We start from the raw sequence: 16,767 nt of genomic DNA, 5'->3' as shown, positions 1-16,767 counted from the left end.
GCATTTCCAAAAGCACACAGTTAGGTGAACCAGCACTGGAGCAGCTGAAAATGTCTGGCGTTGGTGAAGAGGAGACCCCAAATCCCTCCCCCGAACCTCATCCTTCAACTCCAGGAGTGGTAAGGTTTCCTTTCTCCAGCACTATAGCCAGGCAGTAGGGACAATGTCCTTGCTGTGGCCATAGTGGTGTATTGTTCCCCTTCCATTAGACTTTCAGGTCGTCACAGCCTACCCAACATGTGCAGTTTCACCTCCCGGAGCAACCAGAGAGGTGGGTGTTACTGAGACTGAGAGGTCTCTTCAAACTCAGATGGTTGGTTTAGAAAGAATCAAGGTTTTCCTGTTCTGTTATTGCTTTACTTCTAGGCAGAGGCCCCATGCTTCTCCTTGCAGGGTTGCAGATGCCGTGGTGATGTGTGAACGATGCCGTGTGATAGAATTCTACGCATTGTTAGGAGCTCTTGTTATTTTGGTTTTGGTTTTGGTTGTGGCTGGTTTCTATTGTTGCTACAGCTGTGTACACCAATAAAGTCCAGTTTTGTTCAGTTAACCAAGAGTTTCTCTATATCCTAAACTCTTCTACAGAAAATACAATAACACTTTTCAATTTGCAAAAGAACATTTCTCAGCATTTTCCACACGCAGGAATGGGGTTCAGTCCTGGGACACAGTGAGGAAGAGTATCGACGGCCACCAGAGGAACCCGCTCAGCATCACTCCACGTGCACTGGGGACATTTGCACATGATAATGACTTCCAGGAAAGAGCATTCCTATGCCAACCATAACCCTCCCCTCTTTGTAGGCAAAGAAGTCAGTGAAGTGAACCAACCATTTCCCTAGAGTAGGAATATAGATCAAGTGAGAGAACTGGAAGCCAGTCATTGCAAAGGTAGAATTAGGAAGCCAGCATTCTGTGCAACTTTGAACAGTGCTAACAACTGGTGTAAATGTGTTGTGTTGTCCCTGTGGGTGAACAGGTCTTTGGTGCAGCGATCCCCTGTGTTCCCCAGCACTGGAATAAAAGAAGTGCCTGCTTCTCTGCTCTGTGTAGCTAAGTTCTTCGCGACTGTGACCAATAACATTACCAAGGCAAGAAACATTTCTTCCCACTGAATCATCAATCTGAGAGAAGCTGTTGTGGCTCATATCCGAGGTTGTTCGAGTTCTCCAAGGTGGGATAACTGCTGTCACTGGATGTCGCACCCTCTGGCTCCCACTGACCAAACTGGCAGGCCTCGGGCACCAGGATTTCCTGTTAAAGACAAGCCACTGACATATGATGCTTGCATCTTTGATGAAAGCCCATAGTTTCAAAAGCAATCCAAATGACCTCATGTAAGAAAGATCCCTAAGCTTTCTAATCACCCAGATTAAAGTTAGAGGTCAGAATGATTTTAGATCCACAGGGAGGGAGGGAGTCCCAACACTGGCAGCCAACCCAGGCTGGGCAACAGAGGGACTGTGAAAACTACACTCCTGATACCCTGTGACGGTATGCTTCCCCCATTGCCCCCATGTTTTTCTGACTTTTTCCTGTTTATATGGATTGATTGGTAACCATTGGCGTTGACTGTGATTTCTGCATCTGTCCCACAGTCCAGGAAGACAGATAACAACACAATAGCCAAGGGTTATCTATGCTAATGTGCCCACCCGGGCACTGGTCAGTGTCCACTGTCCACGCGTGGTATGTAAATATGACTATGAGCCAATCATCTTACTCCATAAATAGTGAGCAGTCCAAGAGCCCTTTGAGCTCTCCTGAGACAAGAGCAGGCTGCACTAACATTTGTGATCTTGGCTAAGAAATAGAAAGGATTGATTGTACATATAATCCTTTAGACATAAACCGTTGACCAAGTTTGGCACTAAGACTGAATCCAGCCGCACCTCAGCTCCTCTCTGAGCAGGAGTTTAGAAAGCAAGGGGATTCTTTCAGAACCTCGTGACTCAACGGGAGGGTCTCCCTGATAGATTCATCTGACCCTGTTCTCTGTGCACTAACTAATCAAGATTACCTTACCATCGAATCTTAATTATTCTCACGTTTCTTGCCAAACACCATTACAGCCTTTTGTTTTATATCCATAAACATATTATTGCCTCTCCCTTAAGAGTGAAGCGCATCCCTCTGATCTATCCCATCTGCGACAGCCATGCAGCCCAGAGCCGTCCCGAAAACTGGACCGCCCCTAAAACTGCACGTCCTGGAGCTGCCTCCTCCGACCAGCCCCTGCTTTTATGCTGAGCATGACAGAATGGGTATGGAATACCCCCTTTGGCCAGTTCTGGTCACCTCTCCTGGCTGTGTCGCCTCCTTTCTCATTAGTAGGGAAATATGAACAACTGAAAAGTCCTTGATTACTTGGCAACAACTGGAAGCATCAGGGTGCTCTCAGCACTGCTCTCATCCTAATTCCTAAACTCGGCATTCCATCCACTATAAGAAAAGAAATTAACTCCATCCTAGCCGAAACCAGGACACTTGGGTATGCAATGGATCAAACCTGCTTTAATAAGGTTTAATTTAATGAAGAATAAATGTTTAAAGGTGAAAAGAAACACAAAGCCATCCGGGTCCCCCACTTAAACAGGCTGCAGAACGAGCCCTGAGAGGTCTGAGGATGGAGTACTTCAAGCATGTGGAGAGTAACCTCATGGATTTGGTAGATGCTTGTGAGGTCACTGGAAACTGAATATCTCAACAATGTGTCCTTGGCCAATAGGGGAATATGTGCTTGTGAGGTCATACTGACAGATCTGGAGCAGGCTGTGGACAGTGGAGGTTGTTGTGAGGTCACTAATTCCGGAACAGGTCACAGGACAAGAGAAGGCAGATGGTCTCTGTTGTGATGTCAGTGGTTCCCAAGTAGCCTGTAGGTCAGACAAAGCTCAATACTTGTGTAGAGAGTATCATTACTTCCTGAATAGTTGATAGGCTGGGAAAAGACCAAGAGGCTGTGTGGGTTCTGAGGAAATATCTCTAGCCTGAGTCTAGGACCAGGCTTATGGACAGTATAGGTCCTTCTGAGGCTACTGGTAGCTGCATGTGTGATTGGCCAGGAACTGACAGATATCTTGTGAATGTCCTTGTGATGTCAGTGGTGCCAAAATACCTGACAAGTCAGGAATGGGGACATGTCAGTCACCTTTGCCTGAGTAGTGGACAGGCCAGGAGTGTGCACCTTTACTTGTGTATGACATTGTGGTTTCATTGGTGCTGGATTAGCTTTGATGCCAAGAGAAGGCATATGACTTGTGTGGGTATAGTGTTTTAGGCCTGGCTGGAGGTCAGATGCCCACCAAAGTCCATCTATCCCTCCCCTTTTTATTTGGACAGGGGAGAAAATAGATACTAAGAGGCTCCAAAGTCAAGATAAAGACAGGGACAGATCATCCTGTAATGAATGACCTGGGCAAAACAGACTCAACAGAGTGAAGGACAGAAAACTCTCCAGTTTCTTACACTGCACTGCACACCCAGTGACACCAGAGTCGGGTGATGAGACGCGTGACCAGATCTTAAAACAACGGGACCAGATCTTAAAGCACCATCCCCCCACCCCTCCCTTCTTAGCAGTCTGCCCTTTAGTTATGATTCTGCTCCCTTCTCCCCGCCCCCATGGTGCATGGGAGAGCCAGGGACTAGGAGATGGGGGCTTCAGTCAGTCCCTTGCAAGTTGGTTTCCTTCTTTCTTGCCGGGGGGGGAGGGGGGGTGGGGTGTCATTCATTCCTCACCCCCTTCCCCTGTTTCACCGTGGGGTCCCACCCAGGGCAGACAGTCCTTCATGAACTTCTCCAACATGACTCCTTTCACACAGGGTTTCAGCTCTTCACCAGCTGCCCCAGCGTGGGTCACTGCTATGGTAGGCAGTAATAAATCACAGTATCTCTCAGTCCCAGTCTTCTATGGGGTTACCAGCCTCCCCCCAGAAATCCTGTTCCAGTGCAAATCTCACCCTTGCTCAGCTCTGTGTCTCTGTCTCTCTCCATGGTCTGCCAGTGCTGGGAGGAGATTGATCCAATATGGGTCACAGCATCTCCTGTCTGTCTCGTTTTGCTCCAGCCTGGAGCCTCTCCAGGGGCTGCAGGTGGGGTCTGGGACTTTTCCATGGGCTGTGGGGGGACACCCGCTCCACCCTGGGTTTCTCTACTGGCTACAGGGGCATCGTTCTCTGCAGCACTTGGGGTGCCTCCTCCCGCCCTTCCCTGGCCTTGGTGTCGGCACAGCTCATTACATCTTCTCACTCCCTTCTCTGGGGGAAAAATGCAGCTGCTTGCATTTTTTCCCTGCTCTATGTGATTCTCCCTTTTCCACCAGAACCCAGCAATGTAAAACTGCAACGACTGAAAAGATAGTCAGGGATTGGAACAGGCTGCCCAGGGAAGTGGTGGACTCACAATCCCTAGAGATGTTTAAAAGGTGTGTAGATGTTATACTTGAGAACATGGTCTAAATGTAGACTAGGCAGGGTTAGGCTGTGGTTGGTCTCAGTGACCATAAAGGTCTCCAACCAATGTGATTCTTTTGTTCTATGGTACTCTTCCAGGATATTTCAGTTCTGTCTTGGTGGGAAAGCATTGCCATTCCAGACAATTAATCAACCACAATGAATACAAAACAGCCAAAACATAAGCAGCATCCAACCATGGTGACTCCAATTTCCCTGAGGTAGGCATCTGAGCAGGAGAGCTTGAAAATCTGGGGGATTTCACAGAAAAACTGGTCAAGGGCATTGCCATGGCAGAGGGGCAAAGAAAATGTATTGGCCGTGTTCATCACAGAATAAAGAAACCCACTGGCCCAGGCAGCTGCTGCCATGTGGACACAAGCTCTGCTGCCCAGGAGGGTCCCATAGTGCAGGGGGTGGCAGATGGCAACATAGCGGTCATAGGCCATGACAGTGAGAAGGGAAATCTCTGATGAGAGCAAAAATACAAAGAGAAAGATTTGAGCCAGACATCCTGTGTAGGAAATGGCCCTGGTGTCCCACAAGGAATTGGCCATGGCTTTGGGAACAGGGATGGAGATGCAGCCAATGTCAGTAACAGAGAGGTTGAGGAGGAAGAAGTACATGGGGGTGTGGAGGTGGTGGTCACAGGCTATGGTGATGATGATGAGGCCATTGCCCAGGAGAGCAGCCAGGTAGGTGCCCAGGAAGAGGCAGAAGTGCAGGAGCTGCAGCTCCCGTGTGTCTGCAAAGGGCAGGAGGATGAACTGGCTGATGGAGCTGCTGTTGGACATCTGCTGCCATCAAGTGTGGAGTCCTGTCAAAGAGGAACGAATGCAGTGACAGTTTACATTTCTTTAGGAAATCCTCTTCCAATTAACACTGATTATTTGAAGGTCTGCTTTGTGCTGGCTTGAGCGTGCCACTGCTGGGAGCAGGGTCAGCTGTGGTTCTCAAGATCCCAGTCCTGCCTGGCAGCAGTCAGTAAATAGAAGGATGGCCTGATCGCAGATTAAATCCCCTGTGGATAGGAATGAGCTTTTCAGCACTGTCACTCCAATTTCACCTGAGGGCAGAGCAGAGCTTTGGAGCTTTGGAAATGGTGGGGCAAAGGCAGCAAGGACAGGAGGGGACACAACGAAAAATGCTGCAGCCAAGGCTGGATGCACAGGGGCATACAGAAAAGAACTAAGAGGTTTCTCGTCACTGTTGTTGGGCTGCCAAGTAGAAGACCCAGTATGAAACCCTGGAACTCTGGGTGCAGAGCCTGTGCTGTGTGGAAGAAACCAGGGAATCTCTGAGGGAAAGCATCAGCACTGCGGGGGATTTCAGGAGGTACCAAATCCCCACTACCACAGCAGGTCTGATAGAAGCTCCTTCTCTCTCCCTGACAATGTCCCTGCTGCCTGGAGCTGTCATTGGGTCTACTTCTTTTTGCCCATTTCACCTCCTGCTCTGTGCTCACATGTCTCATCCAACATACCCTGTGCTCAGCTCTGCTCTGCAGACCCCTCCTGGCATCAGGGCACTGCCCCTGGGAACCTCTGTGTGTGCAGGGCTCAGGAGAAGCTCGGACAAGTCCTAGTGACCAGTGAGTTTGCACTGCCTTCTGCAAAGTTATTGAGAAAAGCTCAGCTCCCACTTCCCACCCAGTCACCAAGAACAGAGAATTCAAAGCAAAGTCTCTTTACCTTTCTCCTGCAGTGAGCTCTCAGCATCCATCAGCTCTCTCAGCCTCACAGGTCTCCCCTCGGTGCCTACAGGCAGTGCCCCCAGCCCTGTGTGCTTGGCAGAGGAGCTGCTCCTGGGCAGAGCTGTCTCTCTGCAGCGCTGCTGGGTTGTCATGAGCTCTTTCCATCTCGGGAGCCTGGCCCAGCGCAGAAGGACAAGACCAGTTCTTGTAGACTCACTCCTGGTGTCTCAGGCCTCATGGGGATCATTCTATGACCTCATCTCTCAGATCATTCTGCCTGGGAGCAGGATGATCAGGACAGGGAGAAATCATGCAGGGAGAAAGCACAGGGGGAGATCATGCAGCTGTTACTCTCACTGGCAATATAGACTTGACACCAACAATAAAATCAATCTAATTCATTACTCAATCCAAAGAGAGCAGAGAAATGAGAAAAAACCCTAAAGAAATGAAATTTTAAACACCCACCTATGACCCTCCCTTCTTATCCCAGGGTCCACTTCACTCTTTAACTCTCTGAGTGGCACTGGGGAACAGGGAATGGGGGTGGGGTCTGTTCATCACACATCATCTCAGCTGCTCCTTCCTGGTCAGTAGGAGGACTCCTCACTGTCTCCCCTTGCTCCAGCATTGGGTCCCACCCACAGGAGACAGTCTTCCATGAATGTCTCCAAAATGAGTCCTTCCCACATAACTTCAGATCATCACTAACTGCTCCAGAGTGGGTCACTTTAATGGGCTGCCCTCCTTCAGCAAATGACTGAGTGTGGGTCCTCCACAGCCCTGCCAGCAAACCTGCTCCAGCACAGGCTTCCTAGGTGGTCACAGCCTCCTTCAGTGTCCTCACATGCTCAACCACAGAATCATAGAATCACTTAGGTTGGAAGAGGCCTTTACAATCATTGTGTCCAACCAACGCCTACCCCTGCCTAGTCCACCTCTAGGCCATGTCCTCAAGCACAACATCTATAGGAACCTTTTAAATCCCTCCAGGGATGGTGACTCCACCACTTTCCTGGGCAGCCTGTTCCAATACATGACTAATGTTTCAGTAATGAAATTCTTCCAAGTATGCTGTTGCCCTTCTTGGCCACCTGGGCACAGTGCTGGCTCATTTCCAGCCAAGGTATCCACAGACACCCCCAGATCCTTTTCCTCCAGGGAGCTCTCCAACCACTGTGACCCAGGCCTGTAGCGTTGCCTGGGGTTATTCTGATCAAAATGCAGGACCTGGCACTTGGCCACAGTAACCCAAGAACCTCATACAATTGGCCTCTGCCCATCGATCTACCCTGTCCAGATCACTCTTCAGAGCCTACATGTGATCCAGACAATTAATACTCCCACACAATTTGGTGTCATCTGCAAACTTACTGAGGGTGCACTCGATCCCCTTGTCCAGATCATGAATAAATATGGTAGAGGACAGGTCCCAGCACTGAGACCTGCAGAATATACCTTGTGACCTGCTGCCAGCTGGGTTTAACTCTGTTCACCACAACTCTTTGGGCCTGGCTGCCCAGCCAGTTTCTAACCCAGCACAGACTGTACCCATATAATCCATGAGCGGGTAGTTTCTCCAGCAGGGGAAATGCTTTGGGAGACAGTGATGAAGGTTTCACTGAAATCTAGATAGACCACATCTACAGCCTTCCCCTCATCCACTGAGCAGGTCTCCTTGCCATAGAAGGAGATCAAGGTGGTCCAGGACAATCTGCCTTTCCTAAACCCATGCTGACTGGGCCTGATCACCTGAGTGTCCTGCATGTGCTGCATGATGGGACTCACGATGATTTGTTCTATCACCTTCCCCAGCACCGAGGTCAGGCTGACAGGCCTGCAGTTCCCTGGGACCTCCCTCTGGCCACTCTTCAGGATGTGTGTTGCAGCTGCTTCTGGTTTTTTTCTCCTCTATGTGATTCCCAGAGGCTCTGTGACCATCGCAGATTCGCTCGGCCCTGGTCAGCAGCACCTATGGCCTTGAACTGGCCGATGTTTACTCTTCAGGACCTACAGAGAGCTCTAGCTGTTCCTTACACCAGACATTTTCTGCAGCCCCCAGTTCTCTCCCAGCACCCAGCTACACAAAACTGCGACAGTCACAAAATCCTTACCTCACAATCCACTTAACTCACAATCTGTCCAATTCCTTACCTCACAAACTATCTATCAGTCAATCTCCTGACCTCACAATCTATTTCTCAGTCAATCTCTTTACCTGATAGTCTATCTATGAATCAATCTCCTTACCTCACAAACTCCTTAACTCAAAATCCCCTTTCCTCACAATCCCTTTACCTCATAATCTAGGTATCAGTCAATCTCCTTACCTTATATCTCTCTATCAGTCAATCTCGTTACCTCACAATACTCTTACCTCACAATCCCTTTACCTCACAATCCCTTTACTTCACAATACCCTTACCTCACATTCTATTAGTTACTCTCTTTACCAAACAATTTATTTCAGTCAATCCCCTTACCTCACAATCATCATACCTCACAATCCCCTCACCTCACAATACACTTACCTCGTAATCTACCAGTCAATCTCATTACCTCACAATCTATTTATCTGTCTATCGGCTTACCTCACTGTCTATATATCAGTCAACCTCCTTACTTCACAGTCTATCCATCAGTCAATCCCCTTACCTCATCTTTCAATGTCTCAGTCAATCCCCTTGCCTCACAATCTATCAGTCACAGAGTCACAGAATCGTAGCGGTTGGAAGGGACCTCGAGAGATCATTGGGTCCAACCCTCTGCCAAAGTGGGTTCCCTAGGACAGGTTGCACAGGTCAGCGTCCAGAGGGGTCTTGAATATCTCCAGAGAGGGACACTTCACAAGCCCCCTGGGCAGCCTGTCCCAGGGCTCTGTCACCCTCACTGTGGAAAAGTCTTTCTGCATGTTGGTGTGGAACTTCCTGTGTTCCAACTTGTAACCATATTACCACTTGTTCTGCCCCCGCAGACCATTGAAAAGAGGCTGAAAATTTTCCCCTGTGTCCTACACTTCAGATACTTACAAACATTAATAGGATCCCCTCTTAACCTTCTTTTCTCAAGGCTGAACAGACCCAACTTACTCAGCCTTTCCTCACAGGGGAGATGCTCCAGGCCCTTCATCATCTTCATAGCCCTTCTCTGGATTCTCTCCAGGAGATCCCTATCCTTTTTAAACCAAGGAGCCCAGAACTGGACACAATACTCCAGGTGGGGCTTGACCAGGGCAGAGTAGAGGGGGAGGTTCACCTCCTTTGACCTGCTGGCCACTCTCTTTTTTATGTCCCCCAGGATCCCATTGGCTCTCTTAGACACCAGGACACACTGCTGGCTCATGGCCAACCTGTCACCCACCAGCACCCCTATGTCCTTCTCCACAGAGCTCCTCTCCAACAGGTCATCCCTCAGCCTGTACTGATTCCAGTGGTTATTCCTTCCCAGGTGATGATGTCAGGCAGTGTTAGGAAGGATCCCTTGGTAGGGACAGACATGAGTCCCAAGGGTACTGGGGCTGCTACTGGGCTACCTGGCATGGTTTCAGGACAGGAACATATTTCTGCCCTCAATCCTCTTGTTTGGGAGTTACTGCTGGACATTTATCACTTTGAAGTATGGACACTGTTAGCACACAAAATGACATAGGCATCGTTAGGACCATTCCCTTGCCAAGGAAAGCCCTGAGTGTCGTGGTTTTACCCCAGCTGAGAGCTGAGATCCACGCAGCTGCCTGCTCTTTAAAGGAAAAGAGGAGGGGGAGAAGTGATGACCAAAAGCCTTCCCATTTCACTGGGCATTGGAGGACCACTGGGCCCTGTGGTGTGACAGGACACATCCAAGTGGCTCCATGACACAGCATGTCTGTATCTTCTCACTTTGTCATCCTGAAATTGCTCCCTCTGATTTCCTGCTCCTATCAGCATGTAGGGAGGCACGTGTCAATGTTCTGAAGGAGTTTCATCACCCACAGCCCTTAGCAGCTTCTACTAAACCTCCAGGAATCTTCATTCTTATCATGGCCCTCCACACTCAGTGACTTTCCCCTGGAAGCTGGTTAGTGTGCATCCACTATCATCAGCTTATTATCAGTCAATCTCCTTACTTCACAAGCAATATTCAGTCAATCATCTTACCTTATATCTATCAGTCAATCTGTTACCTCACAATCCATTACTTCACATTCCCCTTACCTCACAATCCCTTTACCTCACAATCCCTTTACCTCACAATCCGCTTACATCACAATCCCATTATCTCACAATCCCCTTACCTCACAATCCCATTACTTCACATTCCCCTTACCTCACAATCCCTTTACCTCAAAATCCCCTTACCTCACAATCTATTAGTTACTCTCTTTACCACTCAATCTCAGTCAATCCCCTTACCTCACAATCTGTCAATCAATCCTGTGACTTCATAATCCCCTTAACTCTTAGTCATCATACCTCACAATCCCCTTACCTCACAATCTCATTACCTCACATCTATCAGTCCATGTTCTTACCTCACAATCTATCAATCCCCTTACCTCGCAATCCCCTTATGTCACGATCTCTCTATCAGTCCCCTTACCTCACATCTATCTATCAGTGAATCACCTTACCTCACAATCTATTTATCTGTCTATCAGCTTACCTCAGTATCTATATATCAGTCAATCTCTTTACCTCACAACTATCTATCAGTCAACCCCCTTACCTCATCCTTCAATGTATCAGTCAATCCCCTTGCCTCACAATCTATCCGTCACAGAGTCACAGAATCGTAGCAGTTGGAAGGGACCTCGAGAGATCATCGGGTCCAACCCTCTGCCAAAGTGGGTTCCCTAGGACAGGTCGCACAGGTCAGTGTCCAGAGGGGTCTTGAATATCTCCAGAGAGGGACACTTCACAACCCCCCTGGGCAGCCTGTCCCAGGGCTCTGTCACCCTCACTGTGGAAAAGTCTTTCCGCATGTTGGTGCAGAACTTCCTGTGTTCCAACTTGTAACCATTGCCCCTTGTTCTGCCCTCGCAGCCCATTGAAAGGAGGCTGAAAATTTTCCCCTTTGTCCTACACTTCAGATACTTATAAACATTGATAAGATCTCCTCTTAACCTTCTTTTCTCAAGGCTAAATAGTCCCAGCTCCCTCAGCCTTTCCTCACAGGGGAGATGCTCCAGGCCTTTAATCACCTTCATAGCCTCTGCTGGACTCTCTCCAGGGGATCCCTGGCTTTTTTGTCCTGGGGAGCCCAGAACTGGGCACAATACTCCAGGTGGGACCTGACCAGGACAGAGTAGAGGGGGAAGATCACCTCCTTCGACCTGCTGGCCACACTCCTCTTGATGCACCCCGAGATCCCATTGGCTCTCTTAGACACCAGTGCACACTGTCGGCTCATGGCCAATGTATCATCACCCAGGACCCCCAGGTCCTTCCCTTCCCCTCAGAGGTCCTCTCCAACAGGTCATCCCCCAGCCTGTACTGATTCCAGTGGTTATTCCTTCCCAGGTGATGATGTCAGGCACTATTAGGAACGATCTCTTGGTAGGGACAGACATGAGTCCCAAGGTTACCGGGGCTGCTACTGGGCTACTGGGATGGTTTCAGGACAGGAACATATTTCTGCCCTCAATCCTCTTGCTTGGGATCTACTGCTGTGCCGTGATGAGAGGGAAGAATGCTGCCAATCAATGTGATTGATAAAGCAACTTCAACTTTATTGCAAGCACACACTTCCTTTTATACTATTCCTACCATGTGTCACACATTGCACTTTAATTGGTTCTTAACTAAAAATACATTTACATACTCCACCCTTCTGGCAGCCTGGGAATCATGTCTTCTTCTCAGTCCCAGGGACTGTGAATCCTTATCACACCTCCTGCTCCCACATCTTGTGACCATGCTGTATGATACACAAGAGTATGCTGACCGGTCGTTGACCCTTCTGTTCTCACCAAGACACCGTGGGGCCTGATCTTACTAGACTACACAGGGGACTGCTTGAGCAACTGCTCCATAGGCTCATGGCCTCGCTTCTCAAGCCATTCTGCAACAAGTCTATAGTCACCCAGGTCTTTCTTCTTGCCCTTTTTGAAGAGAGGAATAACATTTTCTATCTTCCAGTCTTCAGGCACCTCTCATGTTTCTCAGGATTTAGCAACTATGATGGATAGTGGCCTAGCAATGACTTCTGCCAGGGCCCTCAGCACCCTCTGGTGCATCCTGTCAAGACCCATAGATTTATGGATGTCCAGACGACTGAATTCATCCCTGACCCAATCCTCATCAACTAAGGCAGACTCATCATTTATCCTGACTTCCTCCAGAGCTGCAGCCATCTGGGGCTCTTGCAAACCAGTTTCCAGCACTGTCGACAGAGGCAAAGAAGGCATTGAGTAACTCTGCCTTCTTACTCTCCTCAGTTACCAGGGCACCCACCTTATTCAACAGAGGCTACATTGCCTCTGTCATCACTTTTGTCTGCAATGTATTTGAAGAGGCCCTTCCTGTTGTCCTTGACCTCTTCTGCAAACTTTAATTCCAAAGAGACCTTAGCTTTCCTAGTTTCCACCCTACATGCCCTGACAAGAGTTTTATATTCCTCCCAACTGGCCATTCTCCTTCCTGAGAGTCACCTGTAGACTCTCTTCTACCACTTCACTTTGCCCAGCAGTCCCCTGTTTGCCCACACAGCTCTTCTGCCTCCCTTTCTTCACTTCTTTCCCTTTGGGATGCTCTCATCTTGAGCTTGGAAGGAGTGGTCCTTGAATATGGACCAACTCTCTTGGGTCCCTTTCCTTTCCAGTACCCTGTCACATTGGATTTCCCCCAGTAATTGCTTGAAGAAGCCAAAGTTGGCCCTGCTGAAGTCCAGGGTTGCAGTCCTACATCTTTTCAGCAGACTAGCTGGACGTATGCCCTTCCCTTTAGGAAATGTCACATCTTTAAAAAGTATAATGATCTCTACTGTCAACAATTCAGTCTGGTGAAGTCTACTCCTTTTTCTTTCTTTAACTATTTTTGTAGGTAAATATCTTCTGAAAGTCAAAATCCTTCATATTCTTCTTGAACATAGCATATGACTGAGGAGAGAGATTTCATGATTATGCAATTGGTTTATGTTTAATTGTTGTTTCTTGTTGCAGAAATCCTGTCTGCAAAGATTATATAAGGAAAAGTGTTGTGAGTCCCAGGAGGCCAGCGATGGAACTGCTGGGCTTGGGGAAGAGCAAGTTTCTGCATACAGGGTTGGATCTCAAGAGATTTCTTCTCCTGCCTGTCCAGATCTCCTTAGGAGACCGATGGAACAACATCCATTGTAGAATGCTGCTAAAATTTTTACAAAACACTGAAACATGGCAGAAATTATCCTAGTATGAAAAAAGTCCTCCATTGTGAAATTCTTTTGAAATATCAGGCTGTCCTGATATTTCCAGGGAAACGTCCTAACATTGCCTGATGTAATTTTCAGGCTCTATCAGTGTCCATCTAGGAAACAGCTAAATGTCCTCCAATAGCACCAAAAGAACATTAGAGAGGCCCAAAAGATGTTCCTGTGCTTAAACCTCCCCAGGTATCCCACAAAACACCCCAAAACTAAACAGATGGGAGCTCCCCAGGTGTCAGCTTGTCCTTGCAGCAGGACGTCTGTCTTTTCTGATATATACGAACTTTTCTGGATTGTGGTTTCCATTTCCGCCAACTGCAGAGCAGAGCTTTGTAGATGTGTTTTTCTTGATTTTGTTCTTGTGAAACACCAAGAAATGCCCAACTGCTCACCTAACTCCCTTCCTTTCACAGGGGGAAAGAGTCCCCTCCCTGTCTCTGCCTGGGGGTCCTGTCTCATGGGGAGACAAGGAAAGGTGATTCTCCTGCCCAACTCTGGTTAGATCAGGAGAAACGACTCTGATGGACAGAAGGATTTCTCCCCAGCTGAGGGAGGGAACATCAGAGATGAGATAATAGAGTGATCCTCATGAGGCCTGAGACACCAGGAGGGAGCCTAGAAAAACTGGTCTTCTCCTGCTGAGCTGGGCCAGGCTCCTGGGACAGTAAGAGCTCATGGCAACCCAGCAGCCCAAACAAGAGGCTGCTCTGCCCAGGAGCAGCTCCTCTGCCAAGCACAAAGGGCTGGGGACACTGCCTGTAGGCACCGAGGGGAGATCTGTGAGGCTGAGAGAGCTGATGGATGCTGAGAGCTCACTGGAGGAGAAACCTGCACAGCACTCTCCCTGGTATGTCTGTGGGTGCAGGGCAATGCAGGTTCTGTTCCTGGAGGGATCTCCTAAAGCTGGGACATGGGGCAGTGTGTGGGGTGTGTCAGGAGGACAGGTTGTCTATAGGACCAGAAAGTGCTGCCTGGAAGGGATCCTCTTCTGCTCCTTGAGAGGGTCAGGGCAGGACAGCTGACTTCTCCTGGGCATGGTTACAGAGGTAGAAAGCTGCGTGTGCACTCGGGGGTGCCCAGGGCTGCCCTTGTGATCAGGGTCCCTGCGCCCCGGGGGCTGTGTCTTGGGGCAGAGATGCTTCTACTGCCAGCATAAGCACTCAGCCTGCCTGGTGGGCTTCCATCAGCACTGCAGAAAGAAGCTGTGGGTGGAAAGTGTGAGCTATGGAAGGCCAGTGTAGGGTCCTTCTGCTGTAAAGTTGTGTTTCCCAGCACCAGCTGATCCCTGGGAACTACCCAGAGACTTTTCAAGAACACCAAGGATGCATTTTCCAGTCCAGGTAAAGAGACTTTGCTTAGAAATTTCAAAGCAGGCAAGGAGGGAGAAGGAGCTGTTCCCAGATGTGTCATGGCAGTGGGGATTTCCTACTTCCCTGCTATCCCCCACAGTACTGACACTTTCGACAATGACCCCTGTGTTACTGCCACCCAGCACAGACCATGCACCCAGGGTTTTAAGCTCGGTCTTCTCCTTGGCAGCATGATCCCCAGTGAGGAGAATGCCCTGTGTGCCTGTGTGTCTGTCCTTCCAGCCTTGGCTGGAGCATTTCTCACTATTTCCCCGCCTGTCCCTGCTGCCTTTGTCACACTGTTACCCGTGGCTCTGGACAAATCCATTAGTGGGGCTGGCACTGAGCTGGCCTTCACTTCAAGACTCCCATCTGTAGGACTTGGACTTCCCTTCTCCCCGCAGTGGCACGCTCAAGCCAGCACAAAGCAGACCTCCCAAAAGGGACTTGCCAAAAGTCTTCCTGAATACAGAGAGTCAATCTGAGGGTATTCCCTAAGAATTGGAAGAATTTTTCCTCAAAGAAGAGTTCTCTAAATTCTCACTGTGCTTTTTCCTCCTCTGACAGCTCTCCTCAGTTGACGGCAGGAGATGTCCAACAGCAGCAGCTCCATCAGCCAGTTCCTCCTCCTGCCCTTTGCAGACACACGGGAGCTGCAGCTCCTGCACTTCTGCCTCTTCCTAGGCATCTACCTGGCTGCTCTCCTGGGCAATGGCCTCATCATCATCACCATAGCCTGTGACCACCACCTCCACACCCCCATGTACTTCTTCCTCCTCAATCTCTCTCTTACTGACCTTGGCTGCATCTCCACCACTGTTCCCAAATCCATGGTCAATTCCTTGTGGGACACCAGGGCCATTTCCTACACAGGATGTGTGGCTCAAATATTTTTCTTTTTGTTTTTGATTGCAACAGAGTACTGCCTTCTCACTGTCATGGCCTATGACCGCTACGTTGCCATCTGCCACCCTCTGCACTACGGGACCCTCCTGGGCAGCAGAGCTTGTGTCCACATGGCAACAGCTGCCTGGGGCAGTGGGTTTCTCAATTCTGTGCTGCACACAGCCAATACATTTTCACTGCCCCTGTGCCATGGCAATGCCCTTGACCAGTTCTTCTGTGAAATCCCCCAGATCCTCAAGCTCTCCTGCTCAGATGCCTACCTCAGGGAAATTGGAGTAATTGTGGTCAGTGCCTGTTTGTATTTTGGATGTTTTGTGTTCATTGTGGTGTCCTATGTGCAGATCTTCAGGGCTGTGCTGAGGATCCCCTCGCAGCAGGGACGGCACAAAGCCTTTTCCACATGCCTTCCTCACCTGGCCATGGTCTCCCTATTTCTCAGCACTGGCATGTTTGCCAACCTGAAGCCTCCCTCCCCTTCTTCTTTATTTTTGGAACTTGCATTGTCATTTCTTTACTCGGTGGTTCCACCAGCAGTGAACCCCCTCATCTACAGCATGAGGAACCAGGAGCTCAAGGATGCCGTGTGGAAACTGATGACTGGATGTTTTTAGCAGCAATAAAACTCTCATATCACCAACCTTGTACCTCACGTTATGACCACTCCTTATTTAATAGGGATTTTTGTTCACATTTGCTTTTTTTTCCTTATAGATAGTCTAAGCTTTAATAACTTTTTCCATTTGTATCCCCTTCCAAATGCAGTATCTCTTGGTCTTGGGTGAGCAAGTCACTTCCTATTGACGAGATGTGCTCTGTTTGCATCATATCTGCCTGCAATGGGCCATAATGTTTCTTTCTTTTTATTTTGCTTGCCTTACATTTATAAAAAAAAATCGAAGCACATCTTCATCAGTGGAATCATTTGACTACTTTTCTGAAATATCAATGCTTCCCCACCATGACAGAATTGGATTTTCCAGGATTG

General features: G+C 48.8%; 1 protein-coding gene across 1 annotated transcript; it reads left to right on the top strand.

Moving 5' to 3' along the window:
• Positions 1 to 15,466: 15,466 nt before the first annotated feature.
• Positions 15,467 to 16,393, top strand: LOC311199721 (olfactory receptor 14A16-like; the record flags this gene model as incomplete). Its single annotated transcript, XM_084273856.1, has 1 exon — positions 15,467 to 16,393. One exon carries the CDS (start codon positions 15,467 to 15,469, stop codon positions 16,391 to 16,393), a length of 927 nt encoding a protein of 308 aa, XP_084129982.1.
• Between the last annotated feature and the right edge of the window lie 374 nt (positions 16,394 to 16,767).

This window comes from Gallinula chloropus (genome assembly GCF_964237585.1).
Source record: "Gallinula chloropus genome assembly, chromosome: 21".
Classification (NCBI taxonomy): Eukaryota; Metazoa; Chordata; class Aves; order Gruiformes; family Rallidae; genus Gallinula; species Gallinula chloropus.
This window is presented reverse-complemented; position numbering and strand designations above follow the sequence as displayed.